The sequence below is a fragment of the Lepidochelys olivacea genome (genome assembly GCF_965140295.1).
Source record: "Lepidochelys olivacea isolate rLepOli2 genome assembly, chromosome: 2".
NCBI classification, from domain to species: domain Eukaryota; kingdom Metazoa; phylum Chordata; order Testudines; family Cheloniidae; genus Lepidochelys; species Lepidochelys olivacea.
The window spans coordinates 173,718,281-173,744,196 of record NC_140412.1 but is presented as its reverse complement, the minus strand read 5'-3'; the positions used below and the strand labels follow the sequence as shown (position 1 = coordinate 173,744,196).

The window sequence follows — 25,916 nt, the reverse complement described above, 5'->3', positions numbered from 1 at the left end:
AGTTACATATGCAACTCTCCCATGCATTAGAGGCAAGAGAGATTTAACGGTTCAAGACAGAATGTCAGTCAGTTGTGAAAGCCAAGGCATCTTTGTCCTGAGGAAAATCTCAGTTCGTCACAGTAATAAAGCAACAAGAACTCTTAAATGCATGATACGTGTGCCACAGACTGCTGATTAATTCACTAGGTACTAGGACAAAACACTTAGAATGCTGCCTTGTGTACCTGGTATGTCACCATTGAAGTGCCATCACAGAATGTCAGCTCTTCAGAGACACTGTGGTGCTCTGTGTCCATGCAGGACTAACTTGTCTACACAGGAGTAGTTACTTCCAGTTAATTGGCAGTCAATTAGTTCAATGTAGTTAACATATTTGCAAAGGCTAGTCTGGATACTCTGCAAATTTTTGTTCCAGGATACAAAATTTGTGATTTACCCTAGGGCTCAACCTCGCGGATTCTGTGACAAATGTTCGGGGATGTTCAAACTAATGTTTACAAATGTATTAATTAACTTGGGTAAAATTTCAGTCCATTAAAATCTCAAGGTGAAAATCTCTAGGCAAGCCCACTGGGACTCGCTTACAGTAAAGCAGTGAAGATGGTCCTTACCCTTTATCAGTTAGGTGTTTTTCATGCTCCTCATTCATGCTGTGAATTAAAAGCTTCAACAACTCTTTGAAACAGTGAAGTCCCTAAACTCTTGAATATAATGTTGTGTGATCTATTATATGTTCCAGATGTGTGTTACAATGATACTGTAACACTGGGATTGTAATAAAGGCAGACACTGGTCTTTAACATGTTCAGAATAAACACTTTTATTTTTTTTAAGCCCCAGGGTGTCTTACATAGTTAGAACTTCTGTGCTGATGACAGCTAAATAGTAAATCTGGTAATTATACTGCCCTCTAGAGGCAGGATGCCAGGCCGTATAACTTTCTGGCACTATGTATAATGTCAATCTGATACGTGGATTGCATCTGTAAAAACTTCCAATTTGAATACTATAATGCCACAGAAGCTGCTTACTTTTAAATTTGTATCTGGCATGGGAGCACTGTGTACTAGCACATAGGGGATATGTAAGTGAGGGGAATCATGCTCTTCCCATGATTAGTGTCTGTCTGCTATAGAAGAAAGTCAGTGATATTTTAGGATTTATTTTTCTTAAAAAAAAATTAAAAAATTAAAAAAAAATTAAAAAATCATTTTTGCTCCTCAGGGAATTAGTAATGACATGCAAAGTTTGTCACTGTTAGGTCACCATATGTAATTCATCCCTGGTCAGTAATCTTTACATCTAAACATATGTGCTTATTTCATCATCATAACCTGTCTCTCATGCATTTTAACATGCAAAACGCCCCACACATTTACTTCAGTTGAAGTCTCATAAATAAAATGAAGCTCATACTCAGAAACCACACATTTCTAGCACTATTTATGGATGTAGAAAAGTTTAAACACTGTATTTAAGTTTGGGATTTTGTCCTGTTTGTTTTTGTTTTAGGGAAACTTAAGTTTTTCGTGTGTGGAACCACATACGGTGCCTGTCTTTTTCAATGCTACCAGTTATCTGGAAGTGCTTGGTCGCCTGAATCAGGACCTGCTTTCAGTCAATTTCCAGTTTCGGACCTGGAACCCCAATGGACTTCTCCTGTTCAGCAACTTTGCCGATGGATTGGGTAATGTCGAGATTGACCTGACTGAAGGCAAAGTCAGTGTTCACATCAATGTCACCCAGGTGAAGAAGAACCGAATAGACATCTCATCAGGTAAGCAGATTTTCAGGGTTTCAGGTTTATTGTAAGTCTCACAACAACCACAGTGAGTTCAAAATTGAAAGAGTTTTATCCCTTGGACTTAAGTTCCAAATTTAACAACATTTTTTATTGTAGATTAATGAAATCCTTTATTTTATGCTTTGATGAACGAGAGGTGGAAGATGTGAAAATGGTATTTTCTTTTATAACTTCCTCTCATCTCATCCTTAGTATTCTCTACCTCATTTTGTTTTGAATAGTTGTGCTAAGCAAACATTTATAGTTGGTCTAAGGACATTTCTCAAGTATTAAAGTATGGTTATGCTACATTTTTCCTTTCTAATGGCTATTGAGTTTTCTGTCTTTTTATCCCTTGCTCCATTATCAAAGCAGCATTTATTTTTCCTCCCTCTCAAAGGGCAGACAGCATAGCCATTTCAAAGGTTGCTGTCAGTCTGATCTGTCAGTATGGAGATTGGAACCTCTCATGTTCATTCAACCTTCTACCTCTTCATTTCCCCAGAGACCATCAGTGGGTACATCTATAGTGGGGAAAATAATACATTTGAACTAATATGGTGAAAGATACTATTTTTATCTTAGCGTGGATGAGGGCAGTCATGTTTAAAAAAAACATGGTTAACCTTAGAGTTGGGTTAGATTTGAAAAGTAATTATCCAATGGTAAATCATGACCAGCTAGTGTACTTTTAAACATGGTTGTCTTTGTCCATCCTAAAGGCAGTATTGTGGGCAACATTGTGTTAGTTAAGCTATGTCAGTCAACATATTTTCTGATGTGATGCATTTTCCCAGTAAAGATATGCCCAACAGTGTACCTGATCATTGTCATGGTGAGCTAGATTACCCAAGTTTGCTTTCAAACCCAAGTGCTCTGTATGTCAGTGTGATACATTTTCTAGAATTGAGGTCAGGCTAATGCCAGATATGATATATAGCTATTAATTCACCAAGAACTTCATAGACTTAAATTTGAACTTTTTCGGGGGAGAAGCGTGGGTCATATACTTTAATCTTCACCTAACATTTCTGTTCTGTCAGTGTTCGGAGGTTAGCATAATGGGGAAAAAAAGAAACCACTTTTCATAGATAACCTATCTGAAGTGTACTAGCTGAATATTCATGCTGTACACAATTAATAATTTTAAAAGGGAGCTTTGAGGAAGTGTAAAACAAGAAAAATGCTTTGTATTTTTTTTAAATAAAAGTATTTATCATGTGGATGAATCAGGACAGTAACCATTTATTTGATAGGTTTCAGAGCAGCAGCCGTGTTAGTCTGTATTCGCAAAAAGAAAAGGAGTACTTGTGGCACAAGTACTCCTTTTCTTTTTGCAAATTTATCTGATGTGTGGAAATATTTTTATGAGTTCTTTTCTTTCTTTTCAGCTCACTAAGGCATAAAATAGAGCTGAATAAAACTTTTGCTACAAATCTAAAATTAGAGGAGTGTGTAACCTGTTTAGAAGTAGAACTGAATATAATATAATAGTCATAGCACCATTTAAAAAAAATCTAAATGTATTTCGTTCTGAGTTGGTGGAATTGGAACATTTTATGAAATATGTCAGTGATGTTTTATGTTATTTTTACTATTAGATTTGGTGGTTAGGTATTGTTTGCTATTGTTTTAGCTTGGCAATATTAACACTGTAGATTTTATTTTATTTTCCTGTGTATTTACAATGTGCAAATGATAAGAGTCAGTAGTGCTCTGGATCTAGTGCAGGGAATGGAGAGGGAATATTTTGGCTCATGTGCTGGCACCTCTTAACAATAAGTACCTTGCCCCTCCACCTGCTTGCTCTCTTGCTCTGCTGCCCCAAAGTCTGGTTTAAAGACAGTTTCTTCCTGATGCCATAGGGGGCTGTCAGTATACGTTTGCATTGCATTTTGAATCATCATCAATTTGTTCTGGAAGTAGATTTCACAATCTGTTCAGCAAAATATTTGGAGTCCTTAAAATTTCACCAAGTTGCCATTAATTTGCCTGAAGCTTGACTTGGAGTGAAACCATATAAAACATCAGTTAACATTTTGTGAAGCGGACTCGCATGAAGAGGAATCAAAAATGTTTGCACAAACCTCTGCCAAAATAAGCCACTGGATTTTACACAGCTGTAACCTAACATCAAGACACATGACTTCTTCCTCCAAAAGAAATCCTTCCAATCTACCTGGATGGTTTAATCGATAGTCCAGGAATCACATACAGCCATTTCATTTTATGACTGTTTACTATTCTTGGTCCTTGCTTCCATTGGTGCTGTATATTATGGTTATGGGTGCCTTATGGTGCTCAATAATATTAATAATATGCTTGGTAGTACATTTTTGTCTTTAGACGCATTTGTGTTTGGATAGTCATCCTGCATGTCTTTTGATCCATTTTACTTCCTTATTGTCGCTTGAGAATCAGTGTGCTTGAATTGTGTATGCATATGAGGGTAAGTAGAAGACTCTAGTTCTCTGTCAAAACTGATGACTTGCTAATTAATTTCCCATCCTTCTAAATGATTACTTGATACTCCAAATTCTCTTATTAAAACATTGTGCCTCTGTTGTACAGTGCCTTGTGATGTCTGGTAAGATTCAGATGATATATCAGCTGAAGCTTTTGTTGTCATCTTGGCAGAGCTTTCATATTTAATTAGATTGAATATGTTGTCTATGTACAGACAGGCAGCTCTTATTTTACATATTTTCATGGTATTTTATAGAACATTTGCTGAGTCATTTGCATTTCTAGCAGCCTCATAGCACCTATACCCATATTTATTGCTACCTATTGATGTCAGTGAGATGAATGGTTTGCAGGTCATTGTAAAAGATACTAGGTACAACTGCAAAGTTTAGAGGCAATAGAATCAAGTAATCATCAAGGAGAATAAATTGACTGTGGTAAGAAAAGTGAGCACTGCTGTTAATTTGAGGGCTCTAAAGGAGGTTTATTGTTTGTCTTTAATGGCAATTCTGCTGCTCCTATTGTCATTTTATATAATGCTGCAGTGCTATATTCATCCAGAATTCTGTAAAGTAGTTTAATTTAAATCCTCACTATGTTGCTGATCAATTGCCTTTACTTCTTCCCTGAGGTAATAGGGTACAATCATGAACTTTCTTTCCTCAGCTTAAAATGTGTTTTCCATTAGCAGAACTTGATTGCTCAAGTATTTACAGAAAGCAAATGCAAAAGGGTTTATGGAAAATTCATTTTCAAATATGAGGGCATACTTTGGGAAAATCTGTTATGGTATTTTCAGGCCCCAGCAATAAATATTACATTTTGAGGGTGTTTTGCGTATATTAAAATGTTGTGTATTAGAGATTCTTTTGACCAAATTCCAACCTCTTGAGGTTTGAAGTCTGTTGAACATTCTTCCTTTCACTGTTTGAGAAGGAAGCTACATTAATGCAATTTTGTTCAAAAATAATGTGCCTTCTGCACAGTTGGACAGATATAATGAATGAGATGGACTGTGTCAGAAGCAGTGAAGACAGGAGAAAGCAAGGGATGAGCAGAGATTGGGTGAGAGAGAATGTCCAGAATTCACATTATGACCTTCAGCTGCGATTGTGACGCTAACTAGCAACGTTGTTTGGGGTGATATCTTATATTAAACGATAAACATTCAAAAGTAAAAAGCTAGTGGTGGTCGTGGTACATGTAGGTACCAATAACAGGGAAGGATAGGAGAGAGGTCCTGGAGGCCAAATTTAGGTTGCTAGGTAAGAGATTGAAGTCCAAGACCTCCATGGTAGCAGGTGTAGGAAGGAGGGGTTTAGATTTATTAGAAACTGGGGAAACTTTTGGGAAAGGGGGAGCCAATATAACAGTGGTGGGCAACCTGCGGCCCAGAAGGGTAAGCTAATTGTGGGTTGCGAGACATTTTGCGGACATTGACCATCCACAGGCATGGCCTCCCACAGCTTCCAGTGGCCACGGTTCTCCATTCCCAGCCAATGGGAGCTGCATGAAGCAGTGGCCAGCATGTCCCTGCAGTCCGTACCACTTTCCAAAGCTCCCATTTGCCAGGAACGGCAAACCGCAGCCGTTTCCCAGCCAATGGGAGCTGCAGGGGCCATGCCTGTGGATGGTCAATGTCCGCAAAATATATCGCGGCCCACAATCAGCTTACCCTGATGGGCCGCATGCGGCCCACGGGGCGCAGGTTGCCAGACACTGCTATACAGGAAGGATGATTTCCACCTAAACCAAAATGGAACCATATTGCTAGCACTTAACAGAACAGGTCATGCTGGTGGGGGAGTGGCACTATATATGAAAGAAAGTGTAGAATCAAATGAAGTAAAAATCTTAAATGAACCAAACTACCATAGAATCTGTATGGATAGTAATTCCATGCTCAAATAATAATAATAATAATTAATAATAATTAATAATAAATAATATCGCAGTAGGGATATATTGCCAACCACCTGACCAGGATGGCGATAGAGAGTGTGAAATGCTCAGGGAGATTAGAGAGGCTATTACAATAAAAACTCAATAATAATGGGGGATTTCAACTATCCCCATATTGACTGGGTACATGTCATCTCAGGACAGGATGCAGAGGTAAAATTTCTTGACACCTTAAATGACTGCTTCTTGGAGTAGCTAGTCCTGGAGCCCACATGAGGAGAGGAATTTCTTGATTTAGTCCTAAGTGGAGCACAGGATCAGGTCCAAGAAGTGATTATAGCTTGACAGCTTGGTAATAGTGACCATAATATAATTAAATGTAACATCCCTGTGGCGGGGAAAACACCACAGCAGCCCAACACTGAAGCATTTAATTTCAGAAAGGGGAACTACACAAAAATGAGGAGATCAGTTAAACAAAAATTAAAAGGTACCACACCAAAACTAAAATCTCTGCAAACTGCATGGAAACTTTTTAAAGACACTATAATAGAGGCTCAACTTAAATGTATACCCCAAATTAAAAAACAAACAAACATAGTAAGAGAACCAAAAAAGAGCCACCGTGGCTAAACAACAAAGTAAAAGAAGCAGTGAGAGGCAAAAAGTCATCCTTTAAAAAGTGGAAGTTAAATCCTAGTGAGGAAAATAGAAAGGAGCATAAATACTGACAAACGAAGTGTAAAAATACAATTAGGAAGGCCAAAAAAGAATTAGAAATACAGCTAGCCAAAGACTCAAAAAGAAATACCAAAGAAATTTAAGTATATCATAAGCAGGAAGCCTGCTGAGCAACCTGCAGGGCCACTGGACAATCAAGATGCTGAAGGAGCACTCAAGGACGATAAGGCCATTGTGGAGAAACTAAATGAATTCTTTGCATCGGTCTTCACGGCTGAGGAAGTGAGGGAGATACCCAGACTTGAGCCATTATTCTTAGGTGACAAATCTGAGGAATTGTCCCAGATATAGGTGTCATTAGAGGAGGTGTCATAAATATAAAGGGAAGGGTAAACCCCTTTGAAATCCCTCCTGGCCAGAGGAAAGCTCCTCTCACCTGTAAAGGGTTAAGAAGCTAAAGGTAACCTCGCTGGCACCTGACCAAAATGACCAATGAGGAGACAAGATACTTTCAAAAGCTGGGAGGAGGGAGAGAAACAAAGGGTCTGTGTCTGTCTGTAGTCGTCTTGGCCAGGGACAGAACAGGAATGGAGTCTTAGAACTTTTAGTAAGTAATCTAGCTAGGTATGTGTTAGATTATGATTTCTTTAAATGGCTGAGAAAAGAATTGTGCTGAATAGAATAACTATTTCTGTCTGTGTATCTTTTTTGTAACTTAAGGTTTTGCCTAGAGGGGTTCTCTATGTTTTTGAATCTAATTACCCTGTAAGATATCTACCATCCTGATTTTACAGGGGGGATTTCTTTATTTCTATTTACTTCTATTTTTTATTAAAAGTCTTCTTGTAAAACACTGAATGCTTTTTCATTGTTCTCAGATCCAAGGGTTTGGGTCTGTGGTCACCTATGCAAATTGGTGAGGCTTTTTATCCAACATTTCCCAGGAAAGGGGGGGTGCAAGTGTTGGGAGGATTGTTCATTGTCCTTAAGATCCAAGGGTCTGGGTCTGTAGTCACCTAGGCAAATTGGTGAGGCTTTTTACCAAACCTTGTCCAGGAAGTGGGGTGCAAGGTTTTGGGAAGTATTTTGGGGGGAAGGACGCGTCCAAACAGCTCTTCCCCAGTAACCAGTATTAGTTTGGTGGTGGTAGCGGCCAGTCCAATGATAACGGGTGTAATATTTTGTACCTTGGGGAAGTTTTGACCTAAGCTGGTAAAGATAAGCTTAGGAGGTTTTTCATGCAGGTCCCCACATCTGTACCCTAGAGTTCAGAGTGGGGGAGGAACCGTGACATGGTGGCACAGTGGTGGGATTAACCTGAAATCATTTTGAGATCCAGTTGAGATTTTTTGAACTAGAAATACAGATTTTAAAAAGGAATTTTTAGGAAGTCCAGAAAGCAGCTTTGAAACTGAAAGCAGCTTGGTTTCTCTCTGCTTTGTGGCCAAGCAGAGACAAAAGGGGATTATCTTATGAATTGCAGGTTTTCTTTGCCTGGAGGCAGGGTACTTAACTCCTGCAGGGAAATTCACAGTCTTCCAACCCAGAGGTTTTTTTTTTCTTTTCTTCCTAAAAGTAAATAGGGGGTGTGTGCTCTACCCATTTGCCTGGAGACAAAAGTGGCAGGGTTTTTTTTAGGATTTTGATTTTTTTTTGTTTTACAAGGAGCACAGGTTTGAATAGAAATTTTTTTTTTCTTTGGGCTGGGTAAGCAGGTTTCCAAGTAGTTGGAGGTTTTTTGCTTTAATTTGGGCCCAGAGCAGAGACAAGGGAATTGTCTTTTTCTGTAGGCTGACAATCACTATCAGAGAATAGGTATTCTATTCCAGCACAGCAAAATTTTACAGCCAAGTTTTGTTTGTTTATTTCTAAACCTCGGGTGTAAAGTTAGTTAAAAACAGAGAGGTTAGAATGGCCAAATCCTCGGCTCGACTACAGCTGGAATTAGCCAAATTTCAGGCTGAGGAAAAACAAAGGGAACATGAAAGACAGATAGAACTCATGCGGCTGGAGAAGGAGGTACAGGAGGCTGCCCACAAGAGGGAAATGGAGGCAAGGAAGCATGTGGAGGAGATGGAGAGGATAAAGGCCCAGCAGAATATACCAACAAACCCTAGCAATCCTTCTCCAGGTACCACTTCCCATCCCAGAAAGTTCCCCACCTACAAGGCAGGTGATGATACTGAGGCCTTCTTAGAAAACTTCGAAAGGGCCTGCCTTGGGTACAACATCTCTACTGACCAATACATGGTAGAGCTGAGGCCGCAGCTCAGTGGACCCTTAGCTGAGGTGGCAGCTGAAATGCCTAAAGAACATATGAACAAGTATGAACTGTTTAAATCCAAGGCGAGAGTCAGAATGGGGATAACACCCGAGCAGTCTCGTCGGAGGTTCCGAGCCCTAAGGTGGAAACCAGACATGTCATTTACCCGACATGCCTACCACATTGTGAAACATTGGGATGCCTGGATATCAGGAACAAGTGTTGAATCTCCAGTAAATTTGCCCTTCCTAATGCAAATGGAACAATTCTTAGAGGGTGTTCCTGAGGAAATAGAAAGATACATCCTAGATGGGAAACCCAAAACTGTAATCGAGGCAGGAGAGATTGGAGCCAGATGGGTGGAGGTGGCAGAAAAGAAGAAAACTGGTCGCAGTTGGAGCGGAGACCAGAAGGGACCACCCCAGACCACACCCTATTACCGGGGGCCGCCCAAAGCCCCACCTACCTCCCAAAGAACCCTCCAGACCCCTTATCGTCCCACCACCCCGTTCTCCAGCAACCCACCTCGCCCCGGTGACCCGTCAGCTGGACGATGTTTTAAATGTAACGAGCTGGGGCATGTAAAGGCCAACTGCCCCAAGAACCCCAACAGATTACAGTTCATTGCACCGGAATCACACCAGAGGTCCACAGGCCCAGATACCTCCCAGATACCCTTGGAGCGGAGGGAAACTGTGAGTGTGGGCGGGAAGAAGGTCACCGCGTGGAGGGACACCGGAGCACAAGTGTCAGCTATCCATGCTTCCTTAGTGGACCCCAATTTAATCAACCCAGAGATCCAAGTGACGATTCAACCCTTCAAGTCCAACTCTTTCAATTTGCCTACAGCCAAGTTGCCTGTCCAGTACAAGGGCTGGTCAGGAATGTGGACTTTTGCAGTCTATGATGATTATCCCATCCCCATGCTGTTGGGGGAAGACTTGGCCAAGCATGTGAAGCAGGCCAAGAGGGTGGGAACGGTCACCCGCAGCCAGGCTAAACAAGCCGTGAGGCCTAGCTCTGTTCCGGAAACTTCTATCAGGACCCGGTCAGAGGTGCTGGACCTGGACCCCAGGCCAATGTCTGCAACAGCAGTAGTGGATCCAGTCCCAGAGACCCAGACGGAACCAGTCCCAGAACCGGAACCAGCCGAACAACCAACACCAGACCCCGTGCCAGCACTGAATCCAGTACTTGCAACCTCAACACCAGAGGGCCCCACCGAACCTGAACTGGCAGCAGCCGATAACCCTACACAAGAGGCTCAGCCGGAGCCTGAATCCCAACATAGTGCACCAGCGGAGAGCGGTTCACAGTCAACAGAAACAGCTCCATCCCCTATATCACTTCCAGAGGGACCAAGCCTATGTCCCCAATCCAATGAGGAACTGATGTCTCCAGCATCAAGGGAACAGTTCCAGACCGAACAGGAAGCAGATGAAAGCCTCCAGAGAGCGTGGACGGCGGCACGGAGCAACCCACCGCCTCTCAGCTCTTCTAATCGATCCAGAGAATTAAAGGTTTGTCAGTTTACAGCCCAGGGAGGAGACGACGCTGAGTGGCCTGAAGGTGTCTATTACGAAGGGAAATGTGCTGGTGGTGTGGAAGAGGTGAACCTCTCCATGACCCTTGGGCGTATGCAGCGACAGCAGATCCAGGAGCTGTGCACTAGCTACGCGCCAACGTTCTCAGCCACCCCAGGACTGACTGAACGGGCATACCACTCCATTGACACAGGTAATGCTCACCCAATTAGGGTCCACCCTTACCGGGTGTCTCCTCAAGCTAAAACTGCTATAGAATGGGAGATCCAGGATATGTTACAGATGGGTGTAATCCGCCCCTCTGAAAGTGCATGGGCATCTCCAGTGGTTCTAGTTCCCAAACCAGATGGGGAAATACGTTTTTGCGTGGACTACCGTAAGCTAAATGCTGTAACTCGCCCAGACAACTATCCAATGCCACGCACTGATGAACTATTAGAGAAACTGGGACGGGCCCAGTTCATCTCTACCTTGGACTTAACCAAGGGGTACTGGCAGGTACCGCTAGATGAATCTGCCAAGGAAAGGTCAGCCTTCATCACACATCTCGGGCTGTATGAATTTAATGTACTCCCTTTCGGGCTGCGAAATGCACCCGCCACTTTCCAAAGACTTGTAGATGGTCTCCTAGCGGGATTAGGAGAATATGCAGTCGCCTACCTTGACGATGTGGCCATATTTTCGGATTCCTGGGCAGACCACCTGGAACATCTACAAAAAGTCCTTGAGCGCATAAGGGAGGCAGGACGAACTGTTAAGGCTAAGAAGTGTCAAATAGGCATAAACAGAGTGACTTACCTTGGACACCAGGTGGGTCAAGGAACTATCAGCCCCCTACAGGCCAAAGTGGATGCTATCCAAAAGTGGCCTGTCCCAAAGTCAAAGAAACAGGTTCAATCCTTCTTAGGCTTGGCCGGTTATTACAGACGATTTGTACCGCACTACAGCCAAATCGCTGCCCCACTGACAGACCTAACCAAAAAGAAACAGCCAAATGCTGTTCAGTGGACCGGAAAGTGTCAGAAGGCCTTTAACAAGCTTAAAGCGACACTCATGTCTGACCCTGTACTAAGGGCCCCAGACTTTGACAAACCGTTCCTAGTAACCACAGATGCATCCGAGCGTGGTGTGGGAGCAGTTTTAATGCAGAAAGGACCTGATCAAGAATTCCACCCTGTAGTGTTTCTCAGCAAAAAACTGTCTGAGAGGGAAAGCAACTGGTCAGTCACTGAAAAAGAATGTTATGCCATTGTCTACGCTCTGGAAAAGCTACGCCCATATGTTTGGGGACGGCGTTTCCACCTGCAAACCGACCATGCTGCACTAAAGTGGCTTCACACCGTCAAAGAAACTAACAAAAAACTTCTTCGGTGGAGTTTAGCTCTCCAAGATTTTGATTTCGACATCCAACACATCTCAGGAGCTTCTAACAAAGTGGCTGATGCACTCTCCCGTGAAAGTTTCCCAGAATCAACTGGTTAAAATCGTCCTTGAGATGTGGAAAATATTGTTAGTCTTTATGTACTTGGTAGTATATTTAGAGATGCATGTGTCTTATTAACTCTGTTTTCCTAGAGCTCCAGGAAGAAATCCCAGCCAGTGTTTCACCCTAGCTGAGATTTGGGGGGCGTGTCATAAATATAAAGGGAAGGGTAAACCCCTTTGAAATCCCTCCTGGCCAGGGGAAAGCTCCTCTCACCTGTAAAGGGTTAAGAAGCTAAAGGTAACCTCGCTGGCACCTGACCAAAATGGCCAATGAGGAGACAAGATACTTTCAAAAGCTGGGAGGAGGGAGAGAAACAAAGGGTCTGTGTCTGTCTGTAGTCGTCTTGGCCAGGGACAGAACAGGAATGGAGTCTTAGAACTTTTAGTAAGTAATCTAGCTAGGTATGTGTTAGATTATGATTTCTTTAAATGGCTGAGAAAAGAATTGTGCTGAATAGAATAACTATTTCTGTCTGTGTATCTTTTTTGTAACTTAAGGTTTTGCCTAGAGGGGTTCTCTATGTTTTTGAATCTAATTACCCTGTAAGATATCTACCATCCTGATTTTACAGGGGGGATTTCTTCATTTCTATTTACTTCTATTTTTATTAAAAGTCTTCTTGTAAGAAAACTGAATGCTTTTTCATTGTTCTCAGATCCAAGGGTTTGGGTCTGTGGTCACCTATGCAAATTGGTGAGGCTTTTTATCCAACATTTCCCAGGAAAGGGGGGGTGCAAGTGTTGGGAGGATTGTTCATTGTTCTTAAGATCCAAGGGTCTGGGTCTGTAGTCACCTAGGCAAATTGGTGAGGCTTTTTACCAAACCTTGTCCAGGAAGTGGGGTGCAAGGTTTTGGGAAGTATTTTGGGGGGAAGGACGCGTCCAAACAGCTCTTCCCCAGTAACCAGTATTAGTTTGGTGGTGGTAGCGGCCAGTCCAATGATAACGGGTGTAATATTTTGTACCTTGGGGAAGTTTTGACCTAAGCTGGTAAAGGTAAGCTTAGGAGGTTTTTCATGCAGGTCCCCACATCTGTACCCTAGAGTTCAGAGTGGGGGAGGAACCATGACAGGAGGATTTGGAACAAATTGATAAACTAAACAGTAGTAAGTCACCAAGACCAGAAGGTATTCACCCATAATCTCTGAAGGAACTCAAATGTGAAATTGCAGGACTACTAACTGTAGTCTGTAACCTATCATTTAAATCAGCTTCTGTACCAAATGACTGGAGGATAGCTAATGTAACACCAATTTTTAAAAAGGACTCCAGAGGTGACTCTGTCAATTACAGGCCATTAAGCATGACATCAGTACTGGGCAAACTTGCTGAAACTATAGGAAAGAACAAAATTGTCAGACAAATAGATGAACATAATTTGTTGGGGAAGAGTCAACATGGTTTTTCTAAAGGGAAATCATGCCTCACCAATCTACTAAAATTCTTTGAGGGGGTCAACAAGCATGTGAACAAGGGGGATCCAGTGGATATTGTGTGCTTAGATTTTCAGAAAGCCTTTGACAAGTTCCTTCACCACAAACTCTTAAGCAAAGTAAGCAGTTATGGGATAAGAGGGAAGGTTCTCTCATGGATTGGTAACTGGTTAAAAGATAGGAATCAAAGGGTAGGAATAAATGGTCAGTTTTCAGAATGGAGAGAGGTGAATAGTGGTGGGGCAGTACTGGGCCCAGACCTGGAAAAAGGGATAAACAGTGAGGTGGCAAAATTTGCAGATGATATAAAACTACTCAAGATAGTTAAGTCCCAATCAGACTGTGAAGAGCTATAGAAGGATCTCTCAAAACTGGGTGACTGGGCAACAAAATGGCAGATGAAATTCAATGTTGATAAATGCAAAGTAATGCACATTGGAAAACATAATCCCAACTATACATATAAAATAATGGGGTCTAAATTAGCTGTTGCCACCCAAGAAAGAGATCTTGGAGTCATTGTGGATAGTTCTCTAAAAACATCCACTCAATGTGCAGCGGCAGTCAAAAAAGAAAACAGAAAGTTGGGAATCATTAAGAAAGGGACAGATAATAAGACAGAAAATATCATATTGCCTCTATATAAATCCATGGTACACCCACATCTTGAATACTGCGTGCAGATGTGGTCGCCCCATCTCAAATAAGATATATTGGAATTGGAAAAGGTTCAGAAAAGGTCAAAAGAATTATTAGGCATATGGAACGGCTGCCATATGAGCAGAGATTAATAAGACTGGGACTTTTCAGCTTGGAAAAGGGATGACTAAGGGGGGATGTGATAGAGGTCTATAAAATATGACTGGTGTAGAGAAAGTAAATAAAGAAGTGTTATTTACTCCTTCTCATAACACAAGAACTAGGGGCTACCAAATGAAATTAATAGGCAGCAGGTTTAAAACAAACAAAAGGAAGTATTTTTTCACACAATACAACCTGTGGAACTCCTTGCCAGAGGATGTTGTGAAGGTCAAGACTATAACAGGGTTCAAAAAAGAACTAGATAAATTCATGGAGGATATGTCTATCAATGGCTATTAGCCAGGATGGGCAGGGATGGTGTCCCTAGCCTCTGTTTGCCAGAAGCTGGGAGTGGGTGACAAGGAATGGATTACTTGATGATTACCTGTTCTGTTCATTCCCTTTGGGACACCTGGCATTGGCCACTGTTGGAAGACAGGATACTGGGCTAGATAGACTTTTGGTCTGACCCAGTATGGCCATTCTTATGTTCAGATAGTATGCCATTCCCCTCTGGGTTTGTCTGGACCAGTGATCTGCTAGGTCACTCTGATCCTTGACTCTCGAAAGCAACCTTATCCTGCTCTGCTTTGAGAACCCCCACTCCTGGGCTGTTCACACACAGCTTCTGGCATGTAAGCTGCTCCCATCTACTTGCAACTGAATGACACTAGCCAATATCTCTGGTCCCAGACACAACCCTAGGAACCTCTGTCTTTCAGTTTCCAGTTATGCCTGCTGGACACAGCAAGCTTATATAACTTCATCAATTTAACAAAGAAATTGATATGTACGAGGCTTGTTATCCCAAGGGGAGTTTGACATGCTTCAAACCAAATGCACTGCTTCAGGTAGAATAAACAAACAGATTTGTTTACTACAAAGATACATTTTAAGTGATTATAAGTCAAAGCATAACAAGTCAGATTTGGTCAAATGAAGTAAAATCAAAATGCATTCTAAGCTGATCTTAACACTTTCAATGCCCTTACAAACGTAGATGCTTCTCACCACAGGCTGGCTGATTGCTCTTCAGCCAGGATCTCCCCTTTGATCACTGCTTCAGTCACTTGGTGTGGTATCTGTAGGTGTAGGTGGAAGAGAGAGGAAGAGCATGGCAAATGTTTCTTCCTTTTATCATGTCCTTTCCTCCCTCTTGGCTTTGTTTTCCCCCACCCCCTTCAGAGTTAGGTGAGCATTACTGAGTCTCTCGAAGCAAGGTTGTGCAATTCCCCTGGTGTGGCCTGATGTTACACTAGCTGAGGATCTGGCCTAAATTACCTTCTGTTCATTTTAAAACAGCTAAAATTCAATAAACACCATGAAAGTAAAATGGTGGAAATCATTATTGACAAAATAAACACCAAAACCCAACATCATAGACTATATTTCTAGTGTTCAAATTTTCCTAAATGGAAAAGTGGCAAGCATATCAGGAGAAAAGTATCAATGACTGCTACTTATTAGGAAGTTATCAGTGCAAGTGAGGTTAATTTCAAATCCTCCTTTTGATGTTAATTTCTGCTGCAGCAATGTTCAATTTCTAGTAATAAAACTGGTACTAAATATAATCTCTGAATTAACCAAAGATCCTTCCCCAGGGCCAGCCTTAGGCTCTGAGCAGGAACCTAGCACTCAGGCCCTGGCTCTGCAATGTCTGGGAGATTTTCCCACTCAGTTCCAATCCTAAAAGGCTCAGATCTCTGGCTGGTGCTTCTGGGGTTGTCAATTAACTGAACAAATGGGAATTAACACAAAGGAATTGTCCCAAAGCTGGATTGAGGCTCTCTTCCTTCAGAGGACACTTGCCAGACTCTGGCCTGCTGTATTAACTTAAAGGGAATATATTGGCCCAAAGTATCACGGTTTAACATGAGACTGAAACTGTCCAACATTAAACAGTTTTAAATGAGGTTTGATATCCAGAGACATCAGTTTTAGTTTCATGGCAAACACACCAAGAATCTCATGCCATATTTTAGGACTTTATTCACTAAGATACATGTGATGGGGTGTATTAGGCCTGGAGCCCCACTGTTGGAGGCCTCACGGTGCTACCATGCTTCGCCCAGAAAAGAAAAGGGGATGTGGGACCTCCAAGCTGCTTAGAGCAGCTGCATGAGATGTAGCAAACCAGAAAAAGGGTTGCAGGGAGCAGTCAATCAGGCCCCAGCACGTGTTGCCAGGCATAGGGTGTGATGGCAAAAGGCAGATTTTTCTGGGAAGTTATGTGGGTGTGAGAGAGAGTATGCGTGAAAAATCTCTGTTATAGCAAATGACCTACTTCCATTTACACTTTGTAAAGTGTTGGAGTTTTTTGTTTTTGTTTGCTTTGTTTTGAAGAAAGCCTTTGTGAACAAGTACAGAATTTACCAAACTTGTGAGGATTTGAGGCTCGGTTCCTAAACTTTTACTATTCTGACTAGTCCTGTTGACTTCAGTGTATTGACCTGTGTGAGTAAAAATAAGAGTACATCAGCCAGATATTCCTTAAGGCCCCCCTGTGAGGTAGATAAGTATTATTATCTCAATTTTATGGATGGGGAAAGTGAAGTAGAGAGAGATGCAGGGGAATTTTTAAAGAGGGCCTATTTGGATTCACAGCACAGAATGTTAACACTCAATTTTGGATGCTGCAATATTTGAAATGGCTTCAGAGGGGGCATCTTTTTCAGTCTGGCATCTGTCTAAAACAAGCAGAGTTTAAGACCCTGAGTTTTGTTAACAGTGTAGGGACTCAGTCTCGTTTTCAATTTGTAGGCTGCCTCCAATCTCTAGAAGAGAAGGTAAAGATCACCCCCTCAGTAAAGACTGCCAGCCATTCTTTCATCAGATAAAAAAATTATCAGGTGAAAAAAAAGTATTTTCCTTTTCAATTTGACCCTTTGTTTTTTCTCATTAATGCTAGTAATTCATTATCAATAGTTGGGATTGGTACTTAATCCATTAATGACTCAAAAGCCTTCAGGTTTGTCTGTCTGTATAACTGGTGGATAAAGCTTAGGTAACACAAATCAGGAATGCCAAATACTAAGACAATCCAAATTATTTGTAGAGGAGAGAGTATGACCAACAATTTATTGAACTATACCATTCATTCCCAGTCTCACTTAGTATAGGGACATAGATTTGAGCTACAACAATTTACATCCTCTTGTTCAATGCTAGCTAGAGGTTATGTGTGTTACTTTAGGGATTTTTCTGGCATTGCCTTTGCATCTTTATAATACACAAATAAACTGACTGTGAGAGGTCCACAAGGCATACAGTAAAAAGGATTTGGGTGAATAGATTGTAGCTCATGGCAAGCTTTATCTGACTGTGACTTTACATCATATTTCATTTCACAAAGACTCAGTGCTACCATCAAACAGACTGAGCAGTACTCTATTCTTAACACTATTTAACTGCATGCTGGTTACATGTATTATTTGGGAAGTTGTTTCCAGCGTGAAATAAGTAAAAGAAATGGAGAGGGAAGGAGAGGAGATATTCCACCCCTTTACGTCAGATTATGTCACTTTACTGACTGTTTGCTCAGCCAGGTTTCTCTTTGTCCCATTGGGCTTTTAGTTTTTAGCCCCAAAAGGATCAAACAGGGCTGCGGGAAATAAAAAAAACGGTTGGTCAAAAATTTACTTCCAATAAGCACTGTTGAGCTAAGAGAAGGGAAGGGGACAGATCTCCCAATATGGAAGGCAGAGGCAGCTGTCATGCAAACTCCTGATTCTGCTCTTCCCTGCACCAGAGTAAATCAGGAGTTAAGTCCATTTGGTCAACAGAGTTACTCCAATGTAAAACTGGTGTAAGTGGGAGGTGAATCTGGCTCAGTGAGAAAGAACAATAAATAAGACAGAGTGTCGATGAATAGCCTACTGAATGGGATAGGATTATGCCGGTGTGAAGTACCTAAAGCTTGTCTATATATCTAGAATACAACTAGCCAATTGACCTTTACTATACAGAGTTAACTCTAATTAATATGTGCATAGTCAGATATTGGTCAACATATACATTAGAAAGAGGAAAGACTCTCAGAGCTAAACAGTCCAGAGATTTCCTTTTCCTCCTGATTTTAAAAGGAACATGCATTTATTTATTTAGTTTGGGAGGGCGGGGGGCAAATTCTGCTCTTGCTTGCATAGGGTAACTTCTGAATAACTTCCCTGAAGTCACTGTTGTCAATCCAGATTGACTTCAAATATAAGTGGAAGCACTTGGCCCTTTGGAAGATGGAAAGGGAAATGTCCTTCTCTTCTTACTCTGCCTAAAAGCCTCTTCTAGTGAGATTTCTAGCTCAGGTTTGCAGACCAACAAGCTCCTTTAAACTGAGTTATAGTTCAGAAAGGTATCAAAACTTTGGAATGCTTTGATCATCCAAACCACATATCTCAATTTCACTAGCAGGGGGGAAAACCCTGGTATGTCACTAATAACCACAAATCTCACTATAGGGAAGCAATGTCAGAACACTCAAATGCTACTCCTGTGAAATTCTGTGAGAGCTTACCTCTGTTCCTTGATGACAAACCACATACCCATGGCTCAGTGAGCAAAATAACTTCCATTCCTATAGAGGAAAGGCAAAGTTTTCATGGTGGCTGATTCTGAAATAATCCCCTGATTTATCGCATGTTTACCTTCTCACTTTATGGCTTTTCACAGACAGCTTTGACCTTTCCTGTTCAAACATCCTCAACTCAATCTAAATACAACAGGCTCTATGAAGAGCTCTTGGATTTTTAACACAATCTACAGCATAAATCCCTGCAAAGGGACATTGTCCCTTTGGCCCTTAATATCTTAACAGAGAAGTTTCCACTATGCATAAAATCTTCCACCATTAAATTTAATTCCTCTGCCTGGAGTTCCTTTCTCCCTCTTCCAGCTCCTCTTAGTTAACATCTCATTCTGAATACAAGCTTCTGCTCAAGGCTATTTCTCTGGTTCGTCCTGTCAAGCACAAACTTATTAGAACTTGGAACATGAATATCTTTTTGTCATCTTTATCTGCATTAGATAAATCCGCCTTCTCCCCATGGGATCTTTCTGGGAAGCTTTCCACCTTTCTTTTGTCTCTGCTGAGTCTCAAGTTGCCAGAATTACAGTTCTTTTATATTTTAGACTCTGGGTTAAGATAACATCCTTGGGGTAATAAAGTGTTGCTATGTGACAGATCTAAAGCACTACTGGTCCAGCTACAATACCTAGTGGCATTTCATTTGGGAATCTCAAGAAATGTTTTTTCTTTCATTGTTAAATAAAGATTCAAATGGAAAAAATGTGTGTGTGTAAAAGGGGAAGGGAGCACTCCTTCTGGCATTGGGTTAGCAATCCCATCTGGCTCTCTACATATTATTGGCTTTGCGTTAAACAAGGTAGTTGTATTTTCTCCATGTTATCTAAAGTATTAGGTATAGAACTATTGTATTACAATGCAATAGGTTATCAAACCAGTTCTGGGAGGGACTAGAGTTCTTCATTGCTATCTTTTTTTCTTTTCAGAAAATTGATGAGGTTGACTCAAGTTTTTGTAATTTCTGCTTTACAGAGAATGACTTTTCTCTGTAGAGATGACTACCAGATACAGAGGCTGCATTCTACAAACTAGGTGATAGAGGAGCAACTGAAAAAAAGATTACTGCTACTAATAAAACTGCCCGTGACCTGCATTGCACTTTGTCTCATACTTGTGGGGACTCACAATCAGGAGATCTGAGTTCACTCCCCAGCACTCTTACTGACTGGCTGTGTGACTTTGGGCAAGTCACTTCACCTCTCTCTGCTTCAGTGTCTCCACATATAACATCAGTGTCATAACACATAGTGACCTTTGCAAGACACTGTGAATTTCACTGATGAATGGCTGATATATGCCAGGTATCACAACTACCACTCAAGCAATCATTTTGTTATGCTGTTTTTTTTTTTTTTAGGAAGAAAAGAGAGAATATTAAAGAGCTAGATGGGAATTTTAGCTTCACAGCTGTCTGTTAAAATGTATGTAAGTGATATGGATAAAACTTGACACAACTCTTTGAAAATATACCCTTATCACCCATGATTTTTCAATTAAATAAGTTTGATGGGCAGCATGGTCAGCCTTAGTTACTTTCCTTGCCATAGTTGTCATCTTCAAATCATTTCCTTGCTTGGGAATCACCATGGCATTTTCGATTAGGGCCCAATCTCGCTCCAACAAAGTCAATGAGAATTTTGCCATTGGCATCATTGGGGGAAAAATGGGACCCTTAGTTCTGAATGGTAGACAGCTGCCCAGTCTTTCTACTTTTATCCAGAGCACATGAGGTTTTACTTCAGAAGCTCTTCTTTCTCTGTATTATGTTAGTATGCATATTTGCGTCCAAGGACAGCTCTCTTGAGATCTTATTTGGCAAGATGAAGGAGGCTTATTTAAAACTATTTAAATCCTATTGGAACAACAAGAGGCTGGTATTAAAAGGTCGTTAAAAAGGACATGTCAGAATGTGATAGTTGTTGGCTTTTCTATCTTTAGAAAGTTCAACATGATTTTTCACCACCACCATTATTGCTTTCCGATTAAAGTAGCTGTGAAGAAAGGAACATTAGGTTATGCTTATGCACATTCTAGCAGTGATGTCCTTAAGGTGCCAGTGAATATTCATGTAAGCTTCATGTAATAGGAAGGGGGTGAAGGAAATGTTTTCTAATTTCTAGAAGACTGGGTATCAGAACTTTTACACTCTATTCCCAGTTCAGCATTTTGTGACTTAGGTACCTGAGATTTAACTCTCCCAAAACTTTTCTCATCTACAAAGTCTCATGTCTTTCCTTCTCCTTAAACTCTTCTCATCCTCAAACGGTTGAGGTCAGAGTAAGTCTCCTTCCATCCATGGAGGTCTGGAGATGCCTCTAGTGTTCCTTAACATCATACTATGCATTAGCCTGAAGGGATTACTCCAGGGGGTAGTCAATAGGTGGACTCTAGGTCAAATCTGGACCACCAGATGCTTTTGAAGAGACCCTGAAATATTTGTATTTACTTATATTTATCATTACTGTTGTTGTTTATTATTATTTTCTCTGGAGTCGGGACCTTGACTATACCATGATGAAGAAATGTCGACCTTGACAAAAAATAGTTGACTACCCCTGGATTACTCAGTAGAGATTCAAGGGGGCATCCGTTCTTACAGAGGCCAAAGCATGCTGCTTCCACTTGCTTCCAGGCCAGGGTGCAAGGGACAAAGTTCAGTCCTAAATGTGGAACCTGTCATAACCAACTTCAGTTTTCAATATCTTTTTAACCCGATCCTGTATCGTATGCATTTGGCTGGGGTTCAGAGCAGTGGACTGGACTTACACACTGAAGCTCAGACTTTTCCATTTTGAGGGCCTGTGCGGTTGATTATTTATGTTGGTAGTCTTTCTCCTAGAAGTTCCATCAACTCTGCGTTGCCAATCTTACAACTAAAAAATAACATAAACAGCTAGTGTATGACAAGGCTTTCCTAACACTTGCCTGCTTAAATGTAAATGGTTACTTATTCCACTGATTTCACATGTCACTCTATATGACAGTGATAGCACAGGGTGACTCCTGAGCCTGTATGTATCTTTCATCAGATATTAGGGAAGTTTAAAATATGTTCAGAATTTGTAATGAGTTAGATCTTCAATTCACTGTTGGTTTGGGGACTGCAGAAACGGAAGCACAAATCACTGTGTTGTAGTAGTTTCCTGCTTTTCCTGGAGTCTTATGAAAGAGGTTTTTAAGGTCAGGCTTGACAAAGCCCTGGCTGGGATGATTTAACTGGGAATTGGTCCTGCTTCAAGCAGGGGGTTGGACTAGATGACCTTCTGGGGTCCCTTCCAACCCTGATATTCTATGATTCTATGATTCTAAGAAGATGTAAGCTTCCTATTTTGAAATTAGGCCCAGCCCACGCAGTGGCCTTTTACTTCCCTCCTAACCGGTAGGGGCATAGTTGGCTAAAAACACGGTTCCTGTCAACACAGCACATAGTTAATCAGTTACTGATTTGATCGTAATAATACACTGCCCCGGGAGCTACCTTGTCTGGTATATGTTTGATATCCCGTAAGTAGTCTGGAACATGGTTATTTTGCTGTGTAAAAAGGGGTGCCCCCTAACTGTGTCACTGTAACCAGTAAAGCCGACCCCCCTCCACCATGCAGTTAGACGTCCCTCAGTGCACCTTCCTATGTGGGGAGAGTGCCACTGTATGCATCTGTTCTCCCAGGACTTGATCCTTTCACTAGAAGCTGACCCAAGGCCTTTCCTGGCTGGATCATTTGAAGCTACACGCTGGTTTAAAATGCTGGCCACAGCACTCATACTCTTGTCAGCATAATCTGCACATTGTGAATTGTAGAACAACTGTATATATCCTGGGTGGAAACAGACGACCCCCCCCCGGCCAATTCCGCCACCAACCCCCCACTCTTTCAGACAACATAGTGGTTTTGTTGCATCTGGGGTCACTTCCCAATCCAAGCGCAGTATATGTCAATTCAGGATGACCCACTTCCATCAGGCACCTGTCACAATTTCCTCTCTCATTTTATAAATACTCTGAAGAATGTGGGAGAGATCTGTGATATTTTTATGAATATAGTATTCAATCCTGTTTGTTTAATTATGGCTCAGTAGGTCTGCAGAAAGGCAGACAATATGCTTAGATTGCTGGTGCTTACTTGTCAATACACTGAGCCAAATGTAAGAGGTCTATCTCCAGCCTCCCTGGTGGGATGTATAATTTGTCTTGACTGAATTCGACCGTCCCAGAGCAGACAAAATAACTTTGAAATGGATAAAATTAAGACTGCCCTGAGACACAGAGGGAAGAGTCAGTGTCTGCAGAGAAGCAGACTGTAACATGTTCGCCAGTAACAGAGGAATGCTTTTTGTTATGAAGAAATTGTCCTGTGTCACTGCATTTACCTACTGTTCATAGCTCCCGAAGGGAAATCTCTGGCAGGCACTAAGCCCAGCTGGACCTGCTAAGGAAACATGTTGGTGAGCAGAGGTCCTGGAGCCTCAGTCTAATAGTGGGGTGAATGATGGGATTGCACTCCGAGAGAAACACAGGCACTGGGTCTGTTACTTGAAAGATGTGAACATAGAGAGATGGAGAGAGAGATCAAAGGTACAGCTAACCCTGAACAGATAAGTGCATTTACAGAAACCATTTAATATAATTTCCAAAACCAAACGCCAAACAATACAACATAAAATACTGTGCAGAAATGCAGAGTGGTGAAGTTATCATTTAATAAATTAAATCTGTCAGAGATACCATTGCCCATTTCTCCAAAAGGGGGAGAAGAGACCTTCTTTTCCCTTACAGCATGGGGTTTTTTACTCAGAATCAAAACAGGAATTCCATTCCTAGTAAAAATGTCCTTGAAGCTTTCTTTAATTTATGCAGAATTTTGCCATTTCAAACTTTTAATCCTATTTGTTATTGTTACTTGACTATGTATCCTATTACATCACTAACTGGTTGCTTATATTAAAATGAATAAAAGTTGCACCAATATCAAACGTGATCATGTTTTTTACTGAGAAGACCTAATTGCGAATATGAAGCATTAATTTATGCGCTGGGAACTGACACTCAGTCTCTTCTCTTTCATTATTATTTAGGAGCCTGGGCAAATAGATTACTATCTGTGACAGATTTCTGGCAGCCCCTTGTGATTTGAGAGTGTTATTTAAGAAGGCAGAGAGTCATTTTTGTATATAATGAAAGGAAAAGATGTCAGACATACATACATCTTTTATGTTGCATAAAACTTAACTACTGGGGTGAGATTCTGTTGTCAGTTACGCCAGTGTAAATTCAGAGTAACTCTATCGACATCTGGATTTACACTTATGAAACAGAGAACAGAACCTAGCCCTAGGGATGAAATTCAACTTTTGCATGAGCAATGCAGCTCCTATTTAAACTAACTTGGCCTAGCTGTTTTATAAGTTAGTGTAGCCATGAAGAATTGTGGTGTGTCCTTTGGCATTCTCTATTGGCATTACTTGTAATAGTCTTAAAAGTAAACTTTTTATGCAATGCTCCCTTGAAATGGCATCATCTATGTGTTGTTCCATATCTACTTTATGAGTATAGCTGGCAGAAGCTGTTACTTTTTGGTGTAAACATAAACTCAGGGAAGAAGGAAATGTTTCTTATATGCATGTTGCTGGCTGTGCCTTCACTTTGGTCTCGCAAAAGATGGTGAGTCCCTTCAGGCATCTTTGCATGTTACTTCTTTCCATTTTATAATGCTGCTGAAGCAGCAGCACATGAGCACTGAGGTGAAACAGAGCAGCCAAGCGCCTTTGGATGAACAGCAGAATATATTGTCTTTGGAAAGTTTCCTCATTAGCTTTATGCATTTGGTAAAGAATCTAAATTTTCTTGCCATGAAGCAGCACTATAAAATACATCGTTTATTCTAATACAAAGTAGGGGTTTAAGGAAAGATTGCAATGAGGACAAATCTTGCATATGCCTCGTATCTCTGTTGTTGAATATTCACTTACTAAAGAAAAATGCATTTACTGGCATGACTTTGCCTTTTGTTTCAAGAAATAATTGTGTGTGCAGTGTTTTAAGTCTCCATTTTTTTAAAAGCTGAAAAAGGTTTTTCTTCTTATGACATTGAAATGGCTTTATCAGATTCTTACTGATAAAGTAAGAGTATTATGACTTATGACCTCAAAAGATGATTTTCCATTAACCTTTAAAAGCTATTTTAACATCTATTTTAGTTCATGCAATGTTCTCAATATATGCATTAAAATGATTTCCAGTCTGAGCCTTTCATCTACTTTACTCCAAGAACTAATACATGTGTTTCTAGCTGCACACAAGAATATTTTTAACATTTTAACCTTGATACTTACATAATTATCTGTATATTCAGTGAAAGCAAAATTGGTTCCATGGGATGTGCACTCGTAACACTACACTAACAGTATTAGCAGCACTGAAGTGTGCAACAGAATAATGTGCTTATGAAGTATAATCAGCAGCGTATCTTCATTTCTACAACAGTGGTACGAAAGGACACATTGGATCATAAATTCATGCTGTGTGGTGCAGCTTTTTATGTCACACACCCATACAATCTGGCCTTATAGCCAGTGTATCAGGTCTCAGGAGAACCACCCGAGTGCAAGAGGGATCTTTCAAAGGCATAGAGACAGATGCAATGTCTCTCACTCCATTCCCCCTCTCTGTGGCCTGTACAGCAAGAAGGAGGAATGTATTTGGGATACTCCACTCCACACCCATACCCTGCAGTTTCATCCCCTTGTTGTTTACAGACAGCATAAGATATTTTAAAAGTGGAAATAATATATACAAAACAATTCCAAAGCTCAACCAGGTATAGTTCCCATTGGTCCTTTGTATTTTACTCAGCCCTCATGAGATGCGAACACCCTTCCACCAAGAACTGAATATAGTCCACCAACTCATTCTGCAAAAAACACTGAGTCCAAACAGCCAAAAGCCCGATGGTAAAATCTTGAACCTATTGAAGTCATT

General features: G+C 41.0%; 1 protein-coding gene across 1 annotated transcript in view; it reads left to right on the top strand.

Annotated features, from left to right (window-relative positions):
• Nucleotides 1–25,916, top strand: part of CNTNAP2 (contactin associated protein 2) — a 1,667,645-nt gene that overhangs the window by 803,348 nt on the left and 838,381 nt on the right. The window contains exon 8 of the mRNA XM_084620442.1: nt 1,516–1,780. Coding sequence (XP_084476568.1) covers nt 1,516–1,780 — 265 coding nt within the window. The remainder of the gene's footprint in view (nt 1–1,515; nt 1,781–25,916) is intronic.